The following is a 22,352-nucleotide window of genomic DNA, read 5'->3' on the forward strand; positions in this document are numbered from 1 at the left end:
AATCTAATTCTACTGCTAGTGTAAGTTACTTGATGTGGAATAGAGTTCCATGTAAAACAGACCTCTGGTGACATGTCTTGTGGGGTATGGATGGGTGTCTGAGCTGTGTGTTAGTAGTTTAAACAGACCTCTGGGGACATGTCTTGTGGGATATGAATGGGTGTCTGAGCTGTGTCTTAGTAGTTTAAACAGACCTCTGGTGGCCTGTCTTGTGGGGTATGAATGGGTGTCCGAGCTGTGTGCTAGTAGTTTAAACAGACACCTTAGTACATTCAGGATGTCAACACTTCTTACAAACCAAGTAGTGATGAAGTTAATCTCACCTCCACTTTGAGCCATGAGAGATTTACATGCATATCATTAATGTTAGCTCTCCGTGTACATTTAAGGGCCAGCCGTGCTGCCCTGTTCTGGGCCAATTGTATTTCTCTGACATCGCTCTTTGTGGCACCTGACCACATGACTGAACAGTAGTCCAGGTGCGACAAAACTAGGGCCTGTCGAACCTGCCTTGTTAATAGTTTTGTTAAGAAGGCAGAGTAGCATATTATTAAGGACAGACTTCTCCCCATCTTAGCTACTGTTGTATCAACATGTTTTGACCATGACAGTTTACAATCCAGGGTTACTCCAAGCAGTTTAGGCACCTCAACTTGCTCAATTTCCACATTGTTCATTACAAGATTTAGTTCAGGGTTAGGGTTTAGTGAATGATTTGTCCCAAATACAAGGCTTTTAGGTTTTGAAATAGGACTAATTTATTCTTTGCCACCCATTCTGAAACTAACTGCAGCTCTTTGTTAAGTATTGCAGTCATTTCACTCGCTGTAGTAGCTGACGTGTATAGTGTTGAGCCATCCGCCAACATAGACATACTGGTTTTACCCAAAGCTAGTGGCATGTCATTAGTAAAAACATTTATAAAGCAAGGGGCCTAGACAGCTACCCTGGGGAATTCCTGATTCTACCCAGATTATGTTTGAGAGGATTCCATTAAAGATCACCCTCTATGTTCTGTTAGGCAGGAAACTCTTTATCCACAATATTGAAAGGGGTGTAAAGCCATAACACATACATTTTTCCAGCAAGAGCAATGATCAATAATGTCAAAAGCTGTGCTGAAGTCTAACAAAACAGCTCCCACAATATTTTTATCATCAATTTCTCTCAGCCAATCATCCCTCATTTGTGTAAGCGCTGTGCTTGTTTAATGTCCTTCCCTATGAGCGTGTTTAAAGTCTGTTGTCAATTTGTTTACTGTAAAATAGCATTGTATCTGGTCAAAAACAATTTTTTCAAGACGTTTACTTAGGGTTGGTATCAGGCGGATTGGTTAGCTATTTGAGCCAGTAAAGGGGGCTGTGCTATTGTTCAGTAGTGGAATAACTATTGCTTCCCTCCAGGCCTGAGGGCACACACCTTCTAGTAGGCTTAGATTGAAGATATGGCAACTAGGTGTAGCAATATCGTCCACTATTATCCTCAGTAATTTTCCATCCAAGTTGTCAGACCCCGGTGGCTTGTCAATGTTTATAGACAACAATACTTTTTTCACATCTTCCAAACTCACTTAACGGAATTCAAAATGACAGTTCTTGTCTTTCATAATTTGATCGGTTATACTTGGATGTGTAGTGTCAGCGTTTGTTGCTGGCATGTCATCCCTAAGTTTGCTAATCTTGCCAATGAAAAAAATAATTAAAGTAATTTATTTATTATGATTAGGGATGCACTTGCATATCTAGTAATATCCACCCTCTTGCCGTAACTCCTGTGTTTTCTTTGGTTTATCTCAGGGGTTGATGAAAGAGCTGGAGCACAGGGAGAAGAGGGTCAACAGTGTCCAGGTCCAAGGAGACAAACTACTGAAGGAGGGTCACCCTGCCAAGACGACTGTAGAGGTGAGAAAAAAATACATTTATATCACCAGGAAATCATGTTATCTTTAAATACAATCTCTTTTTGGGCTTACTTGTGTTTAATTTACAGCGTTCAAATTATTCACATTATGTTCTGGCCCCCTGACCATATACTCAGACAAAAATCATCCTGTGGCTAAATCTAGTGGCCTAACCCCTGCATTACAGTATCTATTTAACAGGGATTTGTGTTTCATGCCTAAAAGCAGAGGACATGAGGATAGGTGGGTTGTTGAAGCGCTTTTTTAAAGAGGCCAATGGTTGTCTCACACCCATCTCTCTCTCTCTCCACCAAAGGCCTTCACTGCAGCACTGCAGACCCAGTGGAGCTGGATCCTGCAGCTCTGCTGTTGCATCGAGTCCCACCTCAAAGAGAACACTGCCTACTTCCAAGTATGCCGACTCATATATCCCCCTCAGATAGTCCAATGAGCTTAAAAACACTTCTTAAAATACATCATCCTATCTTTAAAATGGCTCGTGCTCCTCCTTGTAGTTTTTCTCCGACGTGAAAGAGGCAGAGGAGACGATGAAAAAGATGCAGAAGACAATGAAGAAGAAATACACATGCAACCGTAACATCACTGTGACACGACTCGAGGACTTGTTACAGGACGCGGCTGTAGGTTGACTTACTCTACTAGAAGAAGTGAAATTCAGCAACTCTACTTCAGTGACATTACAATAGCAACAGCACCTGTCATTGTTTGTTTTATTAAATACAATGTGATATTTCCTATAGGATGAGAAGGAGCAACTGAAAGAGTTTAAGACCCATTTGGATGGGCTGAACCGGAGGGCCAAGACCATTGTCCAGCTGAAGCCACGTAACCCAGCAACACCAGTTAAGGGCAAATTGCCTGTCCAGGCCGTCTGCGACTTCAAACAGATGGAGGTGAGGAGATATTAATGTTCATGTGACCAGCTTTCCAGTGGAGAAGCAAACATTCTTAGGCTACTACTTAGTACACTCTAACTCAAATACATATAGTAAGTTGTACTTAGTCAATGAAAAGTCATTATTACTTAAAATGTTTATGTGGTACTGACTCAAAACTAATTGAGAAGTCACACCAACACACCAACTAACAAATTAACATTTTCCCAGCATGCCCTACTGCAGGTTAAAATATATATATACACTACCGTTCAAAAGTTTGGGGTCACTTAGAAATCTCCTTGTTTTTGACAGAAATGCACATTTTTGGTCCGTTAAAATAACATCAAATTGATCAGAAATACAGTGTAGACATTGTTAATATTGTAAATGACTATTGTAGCTGGAAACGGCTGATTGTTAATGGAATATCTATATAGGCGTACAGATGCCCATTATCATCAACCATCAGTCCTGTGTTCCAATGGCATGTTGTGTTAGCTAATCCAAATGTATCATTTTAAAAGGCTAATTGATGAGATCATGAGAATAATTGCAATTATGTTAGCACAGCTGAAAAATGTTGTCCTGATTAAAGAAGCAATAAAACTGTCCTTCTTTAGACTAGTTGAGTATCTGGAGCATCAGCATTTGTGGGTTTGATTACAGGTTCAAAATGGCCAGAAACAAAGAACTTTCTTCTGAAACATGTCAGTCTCTTCTTGTTCTGAGAAATTAAGGCTATTCCATGCAAGAAATTGCCAATACACTGAAGATCTGGTACAGCACTGTGTACTACTCCCTTCACAGAACAGCGCAAACTGGCACAACCAGAATAGAAAGAGGAGTGGGAGGCCCGGTGCACAACTGAGCAAGAGGACAAGTACATTAGTGTCTAGTTTGAGAAACAGACGCCTCACAAGTCCTCAACTGGCAGCTTCATTAAATAGTACCCGCAAAACACCAGTCTCAATGTCAACAGCGAGGAATCGACTACGGGATGCTGGCCTTCTAGGCAGAGTTCCTCTGTTCAGTGTCTGTGTTCTTTTTCCCATCTTAATCTTTTTGTTTTTATTGGCCAGTCTGAGATATGGCTTTTTCTTTGCAACTCTGCCTAGTTTGAAAGTAGGCCTTGAAATACACTGCTCAAAAAAATAAAGGGAACACTTAAACAACACAATGTAACTCCAAGTCAATCACACTTCTGTGAAATCAAACTGTCCACTTAGGAAGCAACACTGATTGACAATAAATTTCCCATGCTGTTGTGCAAATAGAATAGACAACGGGTGGAAATTATAGGCAATGAGCAAGACACCCCCAATAAAGGAGTGGTTCTGCAGGTGGGGACCACAGACCACTTCTCAGTTCCTATGCTTCCTGGCTTATGTTTTGGTCACTTTTGAATGCTGGCGGTGCTTTCACTCTAGTGGTAGCATGAGACGGAGTCTACAACCCACACAAGTGGCTCAGGTAGTGCAGCTCATCCAGGATGGCACATCAATGCGAGCTGTGGCAAGAAGGTTTGTCAGCGTAGTGTCCAGAGCATGGAAGCGCTACCAGGAGACAGGCCAGTACATCAGGAGACGTGGAGGAGGCCGTAGGAGGGCAACAACCCAGCAGCAGGACCGCTACCTCCACCTTTGTGCAAGGAGGAGCACTGGCAGAGCCCTGCAAAATGACCTCCAGCAGGCCACAAATGTGCATGTGTCTGCTCAAACGGTCAGAAACAGACTCCATGAGGGTGGTATGAGGGCCCGACGTCCACCGGTGGGGGTTGTGCTTACAGCCCAACACCGTGCAGGACGTTTGGCATTTGCCAGAGAACACCAAGATTGGCAAATTTACCACTGGCGCCCTGTGCTCTTCACAGAATAAAGCAGGTTCACACTGAGCACGTGACAGACGTGACAGAGTCTGGAGACGCCGTGGAGAACGTTCTGCTGCCTGCAATATCCTCCCGCATGACCGGTTTGGCGGTGGGTCAGTCATGGTGTGGGGTGGCATTTCTTTGGGGGGCCGCACAGCCCTCCATGTGCTCGCCAGAGGTAGCCTGACTGCCATTAGGTACAGAGATGAGATCCTCAGACCCCTTGTGAGACCATATGCTGGTGCGGTTGGCCCTGGGTTCCTCCTAATGCAAGACAATGCTAGACCTCATGTGACTGGAGTGTGTCAGCAGTTCCTGCAAGAGGAAGGCATTGATGCTATGGACTGGCCCGCCCGTTCCCCAGACCTGAATCCAATTGAGCACATCTGGGACATCATGTCTCGCTCCATCCACCAACGCCACGTTGCACCACAGACTGTCCAGGAGTTGGCGGATGCTTTAGTCCAGGTCTGGGAGGAGATCCCTCAGGAGAACATCCGCCACCTCATCAGGAGTATGCCCAGGCGTTGTAGGGAGGTCATACAGGCACGTGGAGGCCACACACACTACTGATCCTCATTTGAACTTGTTTTAAGGACATTACATCAAAGTTGGATCGGCCTGTAGTGTGGTTTTCCACTTTAATTTTGAGTGTGACTCCAAATCCAGACTCCATGGGTTGATAAATTAGATTTTCATTGATCATTTTTGTGTGATTTTGTTGTCAGCACATTCAACTATGTAAAGAAAAAAGTATTTAATAAGAATATTTCATTCATTCAGATCTAGGATGTGTTATTTTAGTGTTCCCTTTTTGAGCAGTGTACATCCACAGGTACACCTCCAATTGACTCAAATTATGTCAATTAGCTTATCAGAAGCTTCTAAAGCCATGACATCTTTTTCTGGAATTTTCCAAGCTGTTTAAAGGCACAGTCAACTTGTATGTAAACTTCTGGCCCACTGGAATTGTGATACAGTGAATTATAAGTGAAATAGTCTGTCTTTAAACAATTGTTGGAATAATGACTTGTGTCATGCACAAAGTAGATGTCCTAACTGACTTGCCAAAACTATAGTTTGTTAACAAGAAATGTGTGGAATGGTTGAAAAAGTTGGTTAGGACATCTTCTTGTGCATGACACAAGTAATTTTTCCAACAATTGTTTACAGACAGATTATATCACTTATAATTCACTGTATCACAATTCCAGCGGGTCAAAAGACGTGTTCTGTCTCCTAGAGCTGAACGTACTTTGGTGCGAAAAGTGCAAATCAAACCCAGAACATCAGCAACGGACCTTGTGAAGATGCTGGAGGAAACAGGTACAAAAGTATCTATAGCCACAGTAAAACGAGTCCTATATCGACATAACCTGACAGGTCGCTCAGCAAGGAAGAAGCCAGTTCTCCAAAACCGCCATAAAAAAAATCCAGACTACGGTTTGCAACTGCACATGGGAACAAAGATTGTACTTTTTGAAGAAATGTCCTCTGGTCTGATGAAACAAAAATAGAACTGTTTGGCCATAATGACCATCATTATGTTTGGAGGAAAAAGGGGGAGGCTTGCAAGCCGAAGAACACCATCCCAACGTGAAGCACGGGGGTGGCAGCATCATGTTGTGGGGGTGCTTTGCTGCAGGAGGGACTGGTGCACTTCACAAAATAGATGGCATCATGATGTAGGAAAATCATGTGGATATATTGAAGCAACATCTCAAGACATCAGCTTGGTCGCAAATCGGTCTTCCAAATGGACAATGACCCTAAGCATACTTCCAAAGTTGTGGGAGAATGGCTTAAGGACAACAAAGTCAAGCTATTGGAGTAGCTATCACAAAGCCCTGACCTCAATCCCGTAGAAAATGTGTGGGCAGAACTGAAAAAGCGTGTGCGAGCAAGGAGGCCTACAAACCTGACTCAGTTACACCAGCTCTGTCAGGAGGAATGGGACAAAATTCACCCAACTTATTGTGGGAAGCTTGTGGAAGGCTACCCGAAACTCTTGACCCAAGTTAAACAAACAATTTAAAGGCAATGCTACCAAATACTAATTGACTGTATGTAAACTTCTGACCCACTGGGAATGTGATGAAAGAAATTAAAGCTGAAATAAATAATTCTCTACTATTATTCTGACATTTCACATTGTTAAAATAAAGTGCTGATCCTAAGACAGGGAATTTTTACTCTGATTAAATGTCAGGAATTGTGGAAAAAATCTATTTCAACTGTAAGTGTATGTAAACTTCCCGACTTCCCAACTATATCAGTGTTGTTGCATGTACATTGAGTGATTGATTGATTAAATGTTATGCTACACAAAGATAAATAGCATTTTTCTAAGCGAATCCAATCATGACATCTGTTACTGAAATGATTGTTCCAGTTTAAAAGCTTAGGTAGTCTCCTAAGTGATGCGGGTGAATACAAATGTAAATTCTTGCATAGCCTAATGCTGGCTAGATCGGAATAGGAATAGGAATTACACAACACTTTGCAAGCCAGCATAATGTTATTTACAATTCGTTTTGGGAAAGTTTGTAATTTTGCAACCCTGCTTACTGTATAAGGCCTTATGTATATGTAATGGTTTTATTATAGTGATAATATTCGACTAGGAACTCACTTGGTGAAGGACACTTGACTGAAAATTAATGAATTCATCAACCATGTCTCTGTCACTAACAAATACGGTCATGGTTGGTAACTCTACAATTCAATTGAAGAGCCAAGGCACACGGGAAATGATTAGTGGGGATTGTTAAATTTAAGTATACCTTACTTTAAAAAACTGCATTTGTATTACTAATATGAAAGTAGTACTGCTTATTTCAGCTATTTAAGTTTCTTGACTTCTTGAGGTGATCGGTTTCCTCAGAAATGTTTGAGCAGCCAGGACTTATCCGGTTTTACAGTGTATAAGCACATTCTATCAGAATCAGTGGAAATATAGTGTTTATTCAAAACATACACTGAGTGTACAAAACATTGCTCTTTCCATGATACAGACTGACCAGGTGACAGGTGAAAGCTGTGATCCCTTATTGATGTCACTTGTTAAATGCACTTCAATCAGTGTAGCTGAAGGGGAGGAGACAGCTAAAAAACAATATTTGTAAGCCTTGAGACAATTGAAACATGGATTGTGTATGTGTGCCATTCAAAGGGTGAATGAGCAAGATAAGAATATTTAAGTGCCTTTGAACTGGGTATGGTAGTAGTAGGTGCCAGGTGCACCGGTTCGTGTCAAGAACTGCAATGCTGTTGTGTTTTTCATGCTCAACAGTTTTCTGTGTGTATCAAGAATGGTCCACCACCCAAAGGACATCCAGCCAACTTGACACAACTGTGGGAAGCATTTTAGTCAACATGGAATCCTTTCGACACCTTGTAGAGTCCATACCCCGACGAATTGAAGCTGTTCTGAGGGCAGAAGGTTCTTCCTAATGTTTTGTACACTCAGCGTAGACACTTAGAAGTAGAAAAGCAGTAGTATATGTTTGAGTTTTTTCTCTCTATTTATCTTATTAGTCATGCTTGAAGGCTTGTCATTAGAGCTGGTCAGATACAGTACAATGTGGGCATCCATTTTGTACCTATTTCCAGCTCACAGTTCACAGAGGGGAGGAGTGTGTACTGCTGGACAACTCTCAGCCGTACAAGTGGAAGGTGCAGAACCCCAAAGGCAGCAAGGCCACCGTGCCCTCCATCTGTTTCCTGGTTCCTCCCACCAATAATGACGCAGTGAGCGGTGTCTCAGGGTGAGGCAACCAATCATCTCCTTGCAATAAAACACCATGGCAAAAGCCTTTGATTCAGCCTTACCATGAAACAAAATGGACAAAACTTTTTTGTGCTTTTGCGTTTGACCCCAGTTTGACCCCAGACTCCAGACTTGCGTTTGACCCCAGCACCTGTATGGTTCACTAACCTCTAACCTCCCCCCACAGTCTGGACACTAGTCACCAGAATCTGCTGGTCCTGTGGCAGATGCTGTATGTGGACATGAAGAGCCTCATGTCCTGGCAGTACCTGATGAGAGACATCCACCTCATCAGCTCATGGAACATCACCGCGGTGAGCTCAGTTTCACACAGACTGTGTCTCAAAACGGAACCCTATTCCATATGTAGTGCAGCCTGGTCAAAGGTAGTGCACTACACAGGGAATAGGATGCCATTTGGAATGTGCACACATACTTTTTGGAGACAACAATTCTTTGTTGTAGAATTGAATTAGGCCCACAGAATGATTTATTCTTACCTTACCTAACACTCTTCCTAACCACACTCACCTTTCCTATCTTTCTTCCCCATCACTACAGTTTAAGACCCTGAGGGTGGAGGAGTACAGGCTAGCTTTGAGGAACCTGGAACTCCACTACCAAGAGTTCCTAAGAGACAGCCAGGACTCCCAGCTGTTTGGTGCAGACGACCGCATGCAGGTGGAGAGTAGCTACAACAAGGCTAGCCAGCACTACGAAGGACTGCTGCACTCTCTGGAGAAAGGTGAGTGTTGGACATCTGGGCAGGTAGAGGGTCTATATAGTACACGAAGTAGCATCAAACCATGTTTATTTTTTTTTATGACATCAGTGTTGCACATTTGATTTCACACTTTGTTGCACTGCACACCTTATGAGTTGCCGTTGCATTTTCCGTTCATGAACATCATGATTTCAATATTCGTTGTTGTAAATGTTGAAATTCATCACAGGCCCATTTGTCTAGAAATAGTGGTTAACTGTTAAATTCACATTACAGGCTATGTGTCACCCTCTGGAGGTAAGGTGTCCCAGTTGCAGTGTCAGATTGAGCACATTTCTTGACTGGCTTAGCTTTTTCTCTGATAGTTCTGATTCGTTTCACTCCATTAACTTCACTCAACCTATCCATCATTCAAGATTTTCTCTAACTTGTCTGTTCATTGCATTAGCCACCTTGTCCAATCGCATGAGTTTGCATGTGTTGTATAATCATGTTGTTTAATCATTTCTCCTGCATGAAGCTGGCAGTGGATTGAGTTTGATTTTGAAACTATTTGTTGATGAGCAAAAGCTTGAGTGATTATATGGATTTCATGAGACGTATAGTTCCAGAAAATGACAATAATTATGTGGGCATAAATAATGAATTCATGATCGAAATGAACAAGAACAAAATCAGACTGTTAAATAGCCACAACTAGCCGGCTACCACCCATTACCCTGCCCTGAACTTACTCACTGGCACTAGCCGGCTACCATCCATTACCCTGCCCTGAACTTACACACTTACTCACTGGCACTAGCCGGCTACCACCCATTACCCTGCCCTGAACTTACTCACTGGCACTAGCCGGCTACCATCCATTACCCTGCCCTGAACTTACCACACTTGAACTTACACTGGCACTAGCCGGCTACCACCCATTACCCTGCCCTGAACTTACTCACTGGCACTAGCCGGCTACCATCCATTACCCTGCCCTGAACTTACACACTTACCACCCATTACCCTGCCCTGACTGGCACTAGCCGACTACCACCCATTACCCTGCCCTGAACTTACTCACTGGCACTAGCCGGCTACCATCCATTACCCTGCCCTGAACTCACTGGGACACACCATCCATTACTCTGCCCTGAACTCACTGGCACTAGCCGGCTACCACCCATTACCCTGCCCTGAACTTACTCACTGGCACTAGCCGCCCTGCTACCATCCATTACCCTGCCCTGAACTTACACACTTACTCACTGGCACTAGCCGGCTACCACCCATTACCCTGCCCTGAACTTACTCACTGGCACTAGCCGGCTACCATCCATTACCCTGCCCTGAACTTACACACTTACTCACTGGCACTAGCCGACTACCACCCATTACCCTGCCCTGAACTTACTCACTGGCACTAGCCGACTACCATCCATTACCCTGCCCTGAACTTACACACTTACTCACTGGCACTAGCCGGCTACCACCCATTACCCTGCCCTGAACTTACTCACTGGCACTAGCCGACTACCACCCATTACTCTGCCCTGAACTTACTCACTGGCACTAGCCGACTACCACCCATTACCCTGCCCTGAACTTACTCACTGGCACTAGCCGACTACCACCCATTACTCTGCCCTGAACTTACTCACTGGCACTAGCCGACTACCACCCATTACCCTGCCCTGAACTTACTCACTGGCACTAGCCGACTACCACCCATTACCCTGCCCTGAACTTACTCACTGGCACTAGCCGACTACCACCCATTACTCTGCCCTGAACTTACTCACTGGAACTAGCCGACTACCACCCATTACTCTGCCCTGAACTTACTCACTGGAACTAGCGGGCTACCACCCATTACTCTGCCCTGAACTCACTCACTGGAACTAGCCGACTACCACCCGGTTACTCATCCCTGCACCTTAGAGGCTGCTGCACTTTGTACATAGAAACATGGAACACTGGTCACTTTCATGATTACATGCTGTTTTACACATTTCATATGTACAGTGCATTCCGAAAGTATTCAGACCCCTTGACTTTTTTCACATTATGTTACGTTACAGCCTTATTCTAAAATTGATTAAATAATTTCCCCCCGTCAATCTACACACAATACACCATAATGACAAAACAAAACAGGTTTTAAAAGATGCAAATAAATCAAAAACTCCAATATTACTTATACATAAGTATTCAGACTTTTTTGAAGCACCTTTGGCAGCGATTACAGCCTTGAGTCTTCTTGGGAATGACACTACAAGCTTGGCACACCAGTATTTGGGGAGTTTCTCCCATTCTTCTCTGCAGATCCTCTCAAGCTCTGTCAGGTTGGATGGGGAGTGTCGCTGCAAAGCTATTTTCAGGTCTCTCCAGAGCTGTTCTATCGGGTTCAAGTCCGGGCTCTGACTGGGCCACTCACGGACATTGAGACTTGTCCCAAAGCCACTCCTGTGTTGTCTTGGCTGTGTGCTTAGGGTCATTGTCTTGTTTGAAGGTGAACCGAGCTCTCTGGAGCAGGTTTTCATCAAGGATCTCTGTAAATTGCTCCGTTGATCCTGACTAGTCTCCCAGTCCCTGCTGGTGAAAAATATCCTCACAGCCTGATGCTGCCACCACCATGCTTCACCGTAGGGATGGTGCCAGGTTTCCTCCAGACGTGACATTTGACATTCAGGCCATAGAGTTCAATCTTGGTTTCATCAGACCAGAGAATCTTGTTTCTCATAGTCTGTGAGTCTTTAGGTGTCTTTTGGCAAACTCCAAGCGGGCTCTCATGTGCCTTTTACTGAGGAATGGCTTCCGTCTGGCCACTCTACCATAAAGGCCTGATTGGTGGAGTGCTGCAGAGATGATTGTCCTTCTGGAAGGTTCTCCCATCTCCACAGAGGAACTCTGGGGCTCTGTCAGAGTGACCATCGGGTTCTTGGTCACCTCCCTGACCAAGGCCTTTCTCCCCCGATTGCTCAGTTTGGCCGGGTGGCCAGCTCTAGGAATTATCTTGGTGGTTCCAAACTTCTTCCATTTAAGAATGATGGAGGCCACTGTGTTCTTGGGGACCTTCAATGCTGCAGACGTTTTTTGGAACCATTACCCAGATCAGTGCCTTGACGCAATCCTGTCTCAGAGCTCTACAGACAATTCCTTTGACCTCATGGCTTGGTTTTTGCTCTGACATGCACTGTCAACTGTGGGACCTTATATAGACAGGTGTGTGCCTTTCCAAATCATGTCCAATCAATTGAATTTACCACAGGTGGACTCCCAAGTTGTAGAAAAATCTCAAGGATGATCAATGGAAACAGGAACTAGCTGAACTCAATTTTGAATCTCATAGTAAAGGGTCTGAATACTTATCTAAATAATGTATTTCTGTTTGTTGTTTTTCATAAATTTGCAACAATTAAAATAAAATAAATGTTTTCGCTTTGTCGTTATGCGGTATAACAATCATCACAAAATGTGGAAAAAGTCAAGGGGTCTGAATACTTTCCGAAGGCACTGTATACTGTATTCTAGTCAAGTCCATTCTATTCAACTATTGCTGTAGATATACTACATATTTTTCAGCTATATATATAGCTGAAGAGGGGGTAGTCCAACAGTCCAGGTCACAATGGGCAATCACAGAGTTTTTCTCTCGTTTCTCTCACTCTTCGGACCTCTCTTGTCTCTAACCCTTCGTACCTCTCTTGTCTCTCACTCTTCGTACCTCTCTTGTCTCTCACTCTTCGGACCTCTCGTGTCTCTCACTCTTCATACCTCTCGTGTCTCTCACTCTTCATACCTCTTGTGTCTCTCACTCTTCGGACCTCTCGTGTCTCTCACTCTTCGACCTCTCGTGTCTCTCACTCTTCGGACCTCTTGTCTCTCACCCTTCGTACCTCTCTTGTCTCTCACTCTTCGTACCTCTCTTGTCTCTCACTCTTCGGACCTCTCGTGTCTCTCACTCTTCATACCTCTCGTGTCTCTCACTCTTCATACCTCTTGTGTCTCTCACTCTTCGGACCTCTCGTGTCTCTCACTCTTCGACCCTCTCGTGTCTCTCACTCTTCGAATCTCTCGTGTCTCTCACCCTTCGTACCTCTTGTCTCTCACCCTTCGTACCTCTCTTGTCTCTCACTCTTCTTACCTCTCTTGTCTCTCACTCTTCGTACCTCTCTTGTCTCACTCTTCGTACCTCTCTTGTCTCTCACTCTTCGAACCTCTCTTATCTCTCACTCTTCGAACATCTCTTGTCTCTCACTCTTCGGACCTCTCGTGTCTCTCACTGTTCGGACCTCTCGTGTCTCTCACTGTTCGGACCTCTCGTGTCTCTCACTCTTCGGACCTCTCGTGTCTCTCACTCTTCGGACCTCTCGTGTCTCTCACTCTTCGGACCTCTCGTGTCTCTCACTCTTCGTACCTCTCGTGTCTCTCACTCTTCGGACCTCTCGTGTCTCTCACTCTTCGAACCTCTCGTGTCTCTCACTCTTCGAACCTCTCTTGTCTCTCACTCTTCGAACATCTCTTGTCTCTCACTCTTCGGACCTCTCGTGTCTCTCACTGTTCGGACCTCTCGTGTCTCTCACTCTTCGGACCTCTCGTTTCTCTCACGCTTCAGACCTCTCGTGTCTCTCACCTCCTCTGCCCCCTTTGTGCAGGCTGCTTCCTCCTTTATCCCCAAGCACTCCCTGGCTTAACGACCCACAGCTTTTCCTCGTTGGGGCAGGAAGTCCATATAAGGCTTGGGGATGGAGCAAGCTACCTGCAAGATATCTCTCAATTACCACTCCCCTCACCTCTCCCTGCCGTCTGCCACAACAAAAATATATATATATATATATTTATACTCCAAACTCTGACATTGCTCGGCCAAATATTTATATATTTTTATTCCATTATTTTACCCTTAGATTTGTGTGCATTGGTGTGTGTTGTTAGATTATTACTGCATTGTTGGAGCTAGGAACACAAGCATTTCACTACACCAGCAATAACATCTGCTAAAAATGTGTATGCAAACAATCAAATGTGATTTTATTATATTTTATTATATTTTATTTTGACTGTGCTATTGTACCATAACCGTGGATGCATCCCAAATGGCACCCTGTTTCCTACATAGTGCATTACTTTTGACCACATCCCTATGAGCCCTGGTCAAAAGTAATGCACTGTATAGGGAATAGGATACCATTTGGGATGCAGCCCATGTAGCCAAATAATTTTAAGCAAATACATAGCTATATGCTCTTTGTATCATTCAATATTAATCGGGGAACAGAGCACTATTTTCTGATCCAGAATTCTAGTCCTATTGATCTGTAAATTCAACTTCTTCTGTTCTGTTCAGGTGAGCAAGATGAATCTGAGTGCCGAAGCTACCTGACCAAGATCAAGGACCTGTGTCTGAAGCTGGAGGGCTGTGAGACTCGCACCGTCGCACATCTGCGACAGCCCGTGGACAAGGAGCCGCTCAAGGCTTGCGCCCAGAGGACCGCTGAGCAGAAGGTACTGCAGTGACGTCACACCTCAGTGACATTTTTTTTGTTTAGTTTATAAGGATCCCCATTAGCTGTTGCACATGCTGCAGCTAGTCTTCCTGGGGTCCCACACAAAATAGATGACACAGTGCATAACAGTTACAGACAAGAACAACACAAAGACAATACAACAATACATTATAGGGGCCCCTTGGGAGTTTTTGGCGCACTTCACTGTGGGTCTAACGGCAATGGAGGAAGATACATTTGCTGTTGTAGCTGTTTCTCGACCAAGACAGACAAAAATCAGTATCTATGTCATTTAGACTCAGGGGTAGCCAGGCCACTGGTAAATGGTTGCTATAAATCACACATCCAATCCCAAAGCAAACAGAGTTAATGGTAGATCTGTAATGAAGTTTGAGCCCAAATTAGATAACATGCCTATTTGAAACAGACCCAGGCCAAATTCAACATGGGGTTATTGTTTAGGAAGCTATTTAAACAGAGCCAGGTCGCATTTAACATGGGGTTATTGTTTAGGAAGCTATTTAAACAGAGCCAGGTCGCATTTAACATGGGGTTATTGTTCAGGAAGCTATTTAAAGTTCTTGTGTGTCAAGTAAATGGAAGTTAGACAGTAGAAGAGACAAACTAACATTTTTAGATCAGTCATGCTGTTTAGTATGTTCCATCTGCTCGTTTCTGATCGTAAGAAGTTTCAGAATAACTTTGTGTCCCTATTTCACTTTACAGTACATTGCTGGTTAGCTTGTTAACAACTCCATGACTGCTTGGATGCCCAGGTGGAATAGCCAGTTATGGTCCATTATTCCCTTTTCTGCTCATAGAAAGTCCAGTCAGAGTTGGAGGGCTTGAAGAAAGACCTGACCAATGTGGCTGAGAAGACAGAGGAGGTGCTGGCATCTCCTCAGCAGTCCGGCTCCACCCCAGTACTGCGCTCTGAGCTAGATATTACGCTGAAGAAGATGGAGCACGTCTACAGCCTGTCGTCCGTGTACCTGGACAAGTGAGTTCCTCCTGACTCTGATTGTTACGACATGCATATCGAAACCATAGGACCAATAAGTGACATCTTCAATCTAAATAGTAGATCTGAGTCATGTTACATATACAGCTAACACTATACACCATTCCTTGTTCAGACTGAAGACCATCGACATAGTGATCCGCAGCACAAAGGGAGCAGAGGACACCCTCAAAAAGTATGAAGCCCGTTTACGAGACGTAAACAAGATGCCAACAGATGAAAAAGAGGTGGAGAACTACCACACCCAGCTAAAGGTACATGTTAGAATGAACTGTATTCTATCCGTTGGTGAATAGACATTGCTTTTACATGGACTGGTTATCCGACAGTAACTTAAAGATTTCTATGCATTTGTAGTGATGTTCCTCTCTCTCCCACTCTTTCTTTCTCTATCTCTCTCTCTCTCTCTCTCTCCTTCTCTCTTTCTCGCTCTTCCTCTCTCTTTTTCTCTCTCTCTCTCTCTTTGTCTCCCTCTTTCACTCTGGTAGACAATGCGTGGCGAGGCAGAGGATGACCAGCAGACGTTCGACAATCTCCAGGTGGAACTGAAAAAGGCGGCGGCCGTGAATGAGCGGATTAAGCTGGTCCACAGCGAGCACAACACCGAGCTGGAACACTACCGCCACCTGGTGGCCGGGCTAGAGGAGCGCTGGCAGGTCGTGTTTGCCCAGATAGACCTGCGCCAACAGGAACTGGACTTGCTGGGGAGGCAGATGTGCGCCTACCACGAGAGCTATGACTGGCTCATCAGATGGCTCGGTGATGCCAAGCAAAGGCAGGAGAAGATCCAGGCCATGCCCATCGGCGACAGCAAGGCCCTTATGCAACAGTTGGCACAGGAGAAGGTACTCTACGACTAATAATAATATTTGATTGGATTTATATAGTGCTTTTCTACCTAGATGCTCAAAGTGCTTTCCATAGTAAAGGGGAAACTCACATCATCCACCACCAATGTGAGCCACCCAGGACAAGGTAGCAGGAGGCTTCCATTACAAATAGTGGAGATGAATATTCTTTGCTCGATGATGGAATATAATGTTACATTATCATGACAGTCAGTGTTCCAATCTTTTATCATTGTAGAAACTCCTAGAAGAGATCGAGAAGAACAAAGATAAGGTTGAGGAGTGTCAAAAACATGCAAGGGCATATATTGATGCGGTCAAGGTGCGTATGCAAATCCCTTAAAACAAGATCATGCATATGGAGATTTGGTGCATTAATAAAAATGATTCTATTATGTCCATGTGTTTTCCCCAGGACTATGAGCTTCAGGTGGTGACGTACAAAGCTCTGGTGGAGCCCCTGGCTTCGCCCCTTAGGAAAACCAAAATGGAGTGTGCATCTGACAATATCATCCAAGAGGTCGGTCATATAGACACGATGGGGAATTTATTTAATAGTCTTTTACAGCTACAGTAGCTTTAAAGTTGATAACAATTAAATGGGATTACTAAACATCTGAAATTGTCTTTCAGTATGTGACTCTGAGAACCCGCTACAGTGAGCTAATGACTCTGACCAGCCAGTACATCAAGTTTATCACGGAGACACAGCGCCGCCTTGAGGACGAGGAGGTAAGTGAGGGACACATTGAAGGCAGGCAGCAGCTCCCTGCTCCCGACAACTTGAATTAAACCCACCAACCATAATAACAATCGCCTGGTCCGAGATCTGTTTGTGCGCCCATGTCAACTATTTAGATGTTTGGCATGTCAAGGAGTGACATGATGGCACAAACAGACTTGAATACCCAGGCGATAACAACAATTACTATAAAACACTCTCTTTATGTATTAATGTATTAATTAAAGGGTTCAATATATTTTAGCTGATGTGGTCTATGAGGAAATGAATTAGTTTTAGTATAGCTCATCGCAGTATGGAAGGTGACTAATAAAAAGAGAGTCATTTCAAATTCTGGTGCTGCAGCACATCCCTAAGACGTCACTAACAGTATCTGTCTCTCATTCTCCCTATACTGTGGTTCATGGATGTGGAATAAGTCTTTAAATTACACTTGCAAGTTAGTTTTCCTACAGTATCCACTCAAATCTGAAGCAAACATCAGGCTCCCCATTCAACCCCAGCCTTTTTTTCTTCTGCAATTGAATTTGTTGTTTCACTCTTGAAACAAAATATTTCTGCACACTCCATTTTCTCTGATCTGGTGATTAGGACTCTGCAGTCTGACTAACTACCACCTCAGAATGATTATTTCAAGTGACCAGTTTTGTTTGCCCCTTTATTTTCCAACCTAACTCAAACTAAGCATATTCTCTATGGGTAATACACTCTTTGCAAATTATTATTTTTCAGCTTCTGTCCTTTCAAGTTTAGTTCCAATTTTAGTCCAAGGTAAAGTTGAAGAGTAGTAGCTAAGTCAGTACATTGAAAAGTGTTATTTGATTGATTCGTATTTTATCTTAGTAATGAAAGATTAAATGGCTACTTCAAAAGACCCAAGGTAAAATACCTAATTGGCATGATATACCATTCAAGATCCCGATAGTGTTGTGAAAATGTCTCATTATATGTGCCAAACATTAAGTAAATGTGACGAGATATGTGTGATTATTTCCCTAAAAGCAAATAACAAACATTTCTCTCCCGAGATGATAACAAATGTTTTTTCATTTGAAGTAACGTTTTGTTCCACAATGGGATCCGAAATGATTGACACCCTTGATAAAGATGAGCAGAAATTACTGTATAAAGTACGTCATTCAAATACTGAGCTATATTGTATGTTCAAAAACATTGGAACTTTTAAAATGATTTCTTTTTTAAAGTCAGTTTTGCTCATCTTTATAATGAGTGTCAATCATTTCGGACCCCACTGTATGTGTACCTACATGTACTTAAACGTTTAACTTTTTTTTTTGAGAAATTTAATCAACTCAAACATTTATATTCTAACACTATAATACTTAACATTGTTTTTCCCTTTACTTTTTGCTTCCACTAATACAGAAAGCTACTGAAATACTAAAGAAGGAGGAGAGAAAAAAGCTGTCTGAGATGCAGGCTGAATTAGACAAACAAAGACAGTTAGCTGAGGCACACGCAAAAGCTATCGCTAAAGCGGAACAAGAAGCCCAGGAGCTCAAGTTGAAAATGAAAGAAGAGGTCAGCAGGAGGGAGGTTGTGAAAGTGGATTCGGAGAAACAGAAGCACAACATACAGCAGCAGCTGCACGAACTCAAGAACCTGTCAGAGCAAGAGATCCAATCCAAGAGCCAGCAGGTTGAGGAGGCACTGTACAGTCACACCAAGATAGAAGAGGAGATCCACATCATCAGAATCCAATTAGAGACCACCATAAAGCAGAAGGCCACTGCTGAGGCCCAAGTTCAGCAGCTCAGGGACATGGCTGTCGAGGCTGAGAGACTGAGAAAAGTTACTCAGGAGGAGGCAGAGAAGCTTCGCAAGCAGGTGAATGAAGAGACTCAGAAAAAGCGCAACGCGGAGGAGGAGCTGAAACACAAAGCGGAGGCAGAACAAGAGGCTGCCAAGCAAAAGCAGAAGGCCCTGGATGAGGTGCAGAAGTTCAAGATGCAAGCTGAAGAGGCAGAGAGGCGCATGAAACAGGCAGAGGAGGAGAAGCAGAGGCAGGTCATGGTTGCAGAGGAGGTGGCACAGAAGAGTGCCGCCACCGAGCTGCAAACCAAACGCATGTCCTTTAACGAGAAGGCAGTAAAGCTCGAGGCATCACTGAAACAAGAACAGGACACTGTTATTCAGTTGCAGGAACAGGCAGAGCGCCTCAAGAAGCAACAAGAGGAAGCCAACAAAGCCAGGGAGGAAGCAGAGAAGGAACTTGAGAAGTGGAGGCAGAAAGCCAACGAGGCACTCCGTTTGAGACTCCAGGCTGAGGAAGATGCCCATAAGAAGAGCCAGGCTCAGGAGGAAGCAGAGAAGCAGAAAGAGAACGCTCAGCGAGAGGCAAAGAAAAGGGCTAAGGCTGAAGAGGCTGCTCTTAAGCAAAAGGAAATGGCAGAGACGGAGCTGGAGAAACAGAGGGAATTGGCAGAGGGAATGGCCCAGCAGAAACTCTCTGCAGAGCAAGAGCTAATTCGCTTAAAGGCTGACTTTGACCATGGTAAGCAACAGAGGTCTCTATTGGATGAAGAGCTCCAGCGCCTGAAAAATGAGGTGAATGCTGCTGTAAAACAAAGGAAAGAGCTAGAAGACGAACTGGCCAAAGTAAGATGTGAAATGGAAGTTCTTCTTCAGATGAAGTCCAAAGCTGAGAAGGAGACCATGTCTACAACAGAGAAAAGCAGAAATCTCCTTGAGTCTGAGGCATCGAAAATGAGGCAACTAGCTGAAGAGGCGACTAAGCTGAGATCAATTGCTGAAGACGCAAAGAAGCAGAGGCAGGTAGCGGAGGATGAGGCAGCTCGGCAAAGAGGAGAGGCTGAGAAGATACTCAAGGAAAAACTGGCAGCCATTAATGAAGCAACTTGTCTGAAAACTGAAGCTGAGATTGCCCTGAAGGATAAAGAGGCCGAAAATGAGCGACTTAGGAGAAAAGCCGAAGATGAGGCTTATCAGAGAAAGGTCCTGGAAGACCAAGCAAAACAGCACAAGCAAGACATTGATGAAAAGATCACCCAGCTTAAGAAAACCTCTGATTCTGAATTGGAGAGGCAGAAGAAGATTGTAGAGGAAACTCTTAAGCAGAGGAGGGTGGTCGAAGAGGAGATTCGCATACTAAAACTAAACTTTGAGGTGGCATCAACAGGCAAGTTGGATCTTGAGTTGGAGTTGAACAAGCTTAAAGGCATTGCAGATGAGACACATAAGAACAAAGTCAAGGCGGAGGAAGAATCAGAGAAACTCAGAAAGCATGCTTTAGAGGAGGAGAACAAAAGGAAGCAAGCTGAAGAGAAAGTAAAAAAGATCACTGCAGCAGAGGAAGAGGCAGCGCGTCAATGCCAGGCAGCTCAGAAAGAAGTGGAGCGCCTTAAAAAGATTGCTGCTGATGCTAACAAGCAAAAGGAGGATGCTGACAAAGAAACAGAGAAACAGATTAGTCTAGCCAAAGAGGCTGCACATAAATGTAGTGCTGCAGAAAAGAGAGCACAGGCTGTTCTGGTCAAGCAGAAAGAGGACAATCTTTTCCAGGGCAAGCTCAAAGAGGAGTTTGACAAGGCTAAGAATCTTGTACAAGAAGCTGAGAAGGCGAAAGAGAAAGCTGAGAAAGAGGCTGCTTTACTCCGTCAAAAAGCAGAGGATGCTGAGAAGCAGAAGAAAGCAGCTGAAGCTGAGGCTGCCAAACAGGCCAAGGCTCAGGGGGATGCTGAGAGACTGAGGATGGAAGCAGAGCAGGAGGCTGCAAAGCAAGCAGAAGCTGAGGCTGCTGCTCTGAAACAGAAACAGCAGGCAGATGCAGAGATGGCCAAGCACAAAAAGCTAGCTGAACAAACAGTGAAGCAGAAGAAACAAGTTGAGCAGGAGCTGACAAAGGTGAAACTACGACTGGATGAGACTGATAAGCAGAAATCTGTTTTGGATGAAGAGCTTCAGCGCCAGAAGGATGAAGTTAGCAATGCTGTCAAGCAGAAAGCTCAAGTGGAGGATGAGCTATTCAAGATAAAGGTCCAGATGGAGGAGCTGGTCAAACTTAAGCTTAGAATTGAGAATGAAAACCAGCGTCTCATGAGTAAAGACAAAGAAAATACTCAGAAATTCCTGGAAGAGGAAGCTGAGAACATGAAGAAGCTTGCGGAGGATGCTGCCAGGCTAAGCTTAGAAGCTCAGGAGGCAGCCCGAGAGAGACAGATTACAGAGTCCGAGCTTGAAGAACAGAGGGCTCTTGCTGACAAAATGCTGAAGGAGAAAATGCAAGCTATCCAAGAAGCAGCTAAACTGAAAGCTGAGGCAGAGAATCTCCAGAAACTAAAGGACAAGGCTCAGAAGCAGGCCCAAAAACTGCTGGAGGACAAGCAGCAGATGCAGCAACGTTTTGAGGAGGAGACAGAGGGCTTCCAAAAATCCCTAGAGGCTGAGCGCAAGAGGCAGCATGAAGCTACGGTGGAGGCAGAAAAACTGAAGCTTAGGGTGACACAGCTTAGTGATGCTCAGTCTAAAGCAGAAGAGGAGGCCAAGAAATTCAAGAAACAAGCAGATGAGATCAGGGTTCGTCTCCAAGAGAAAGAGCAACATGCTTCAGAAAACGTAATTGTAGAGAAACTGGAGGTGCAGAGATTACAGAGCAGCAAAGAGTCTGATGACCTACGCAAAGCCATAGCTGACCTTCAGAAGGAAAATGAGAAATTACAAAAAGAGGCTGCAGATCTACAGAACAATTCTAAAGAGGTATTGCAGAATGTGAAATAATCCTGTGAAATAAAAAGTGCAAACCCCTTTGCAAATATCCATAACCTTCTCAAAAACACTAACACATAAAGGAGGTCCAAAGTTACTATTCACGTGAATTGCAGAGACTGTCAACAATACTAAGTGTCCAGCAATTTCTCATGAATTACCAAATGTTGCTGCATTTTGTAAATCCAATTATGTTTTCTAGCAAATGTTTATAATTGCATTTCAAAATTAAACCGATTTCAAATCAATTTCCAATCATAGAATACAGAATACAGTTATATGCTGTATATACAATACCATTTATATATAAATATATTGATTATATTATTTAGCAGTTATAATCA

The 22,352-nt window shown here is 43.8% G+C and overlaps 1 protein-coding gene across 16 annotated transcripts in view; it reads left to right on the top strand.

Annotated features, from left to right (window-relative positions):
• Positions 1 to 22,352, top strand: part of LOC118399164 (plectin-like) — a 185,234-nt gene that overhangs the window by 150,794 nt on the left and 12,088 nt on the right. For 12 of the 16 annotated variants that reach the window (XM_035795002.2, XM_035795003.2, XM_035795013.2 and 9 more), the window contains 16 exons: positions 1,797 to 1,901; positions 2,217 to 2,312; positions 2,416 to 2,541; positions 2,662 to 2,814; positions 8,279 to 8,433; positions 8,623 to 8,749; positions 8,997 to 9,180; positions 9,436 to 9,456; positions 14,492 to 14,649; positions 15,473 to 15,651; positions 15,788 to 15,926; positions 16,161 to 16,517; positions 16,759 to 16,842; positions 16,936 to 17,040; positions 17,154 to 17,252; positions 18,649 to 21,999. In XM_035795002.2, the coding sequence (XP_035650895.1) occupies positions 1,797 to 1,901; positions 2,217 to 2,312; positions 2,416 to 2,541; positions 2,662 to 2,814; positions 8,279 to 8,433; positions 8,623 to 8,749; positions 8,997 to 9,180; positions 9,436 to 9,456; positions 14,492 to 14,649; positions 15,473 to 15,651; positions 15,788 to 15,926; positions 16,161 to 16,517; positions 16,759 to 16,842; positions 16,936 to 17,040; positions 17,154 to 17,252; positions 18,649 to 21,999 (5,439 nt within the window). The remainder of the gene's footprint in view (positions 1 to 1,796; positions 1,902 to 2,216; positions 2,313 to 2,415; positions 2,542 to 2,661; positions 2,815 to 8,278; positions 8,434 to 8,622; positions 8,750 to 8,996; positions 9,181 to 9,435; positions 9,457 to 14,491; positions 14,650 to 15,472; positions 15,652 to 15,787; positions 15,927 to 16,160; positions 16,518 to 16,758; positions 16,843 to 16,935; positions 17,041 to 17,153; positions 17,253 to 18,648; positions 22,000 to 22,352) is intronic. The other 4 variants (XM_035795004.2, XM_035795005.2, XM_035795015.2 and 1 more) reach the window with 1 other exon arrangement.

Source organism: Oncorhynchus keta, chromosome 20 (assembly GCF_023373465.1).
Source record: "Oncorhynchus keta strain PuntledgeMale-10-30-2019 chromosome 20, Oket_V2, whole genome shotgun sequence".
NCBI lineage: Eukaryota > Metazoa > Chordata > Actinopteri > Salmoniformes > Salmonidae > Oncorhynchus > Oncorhynchus keta.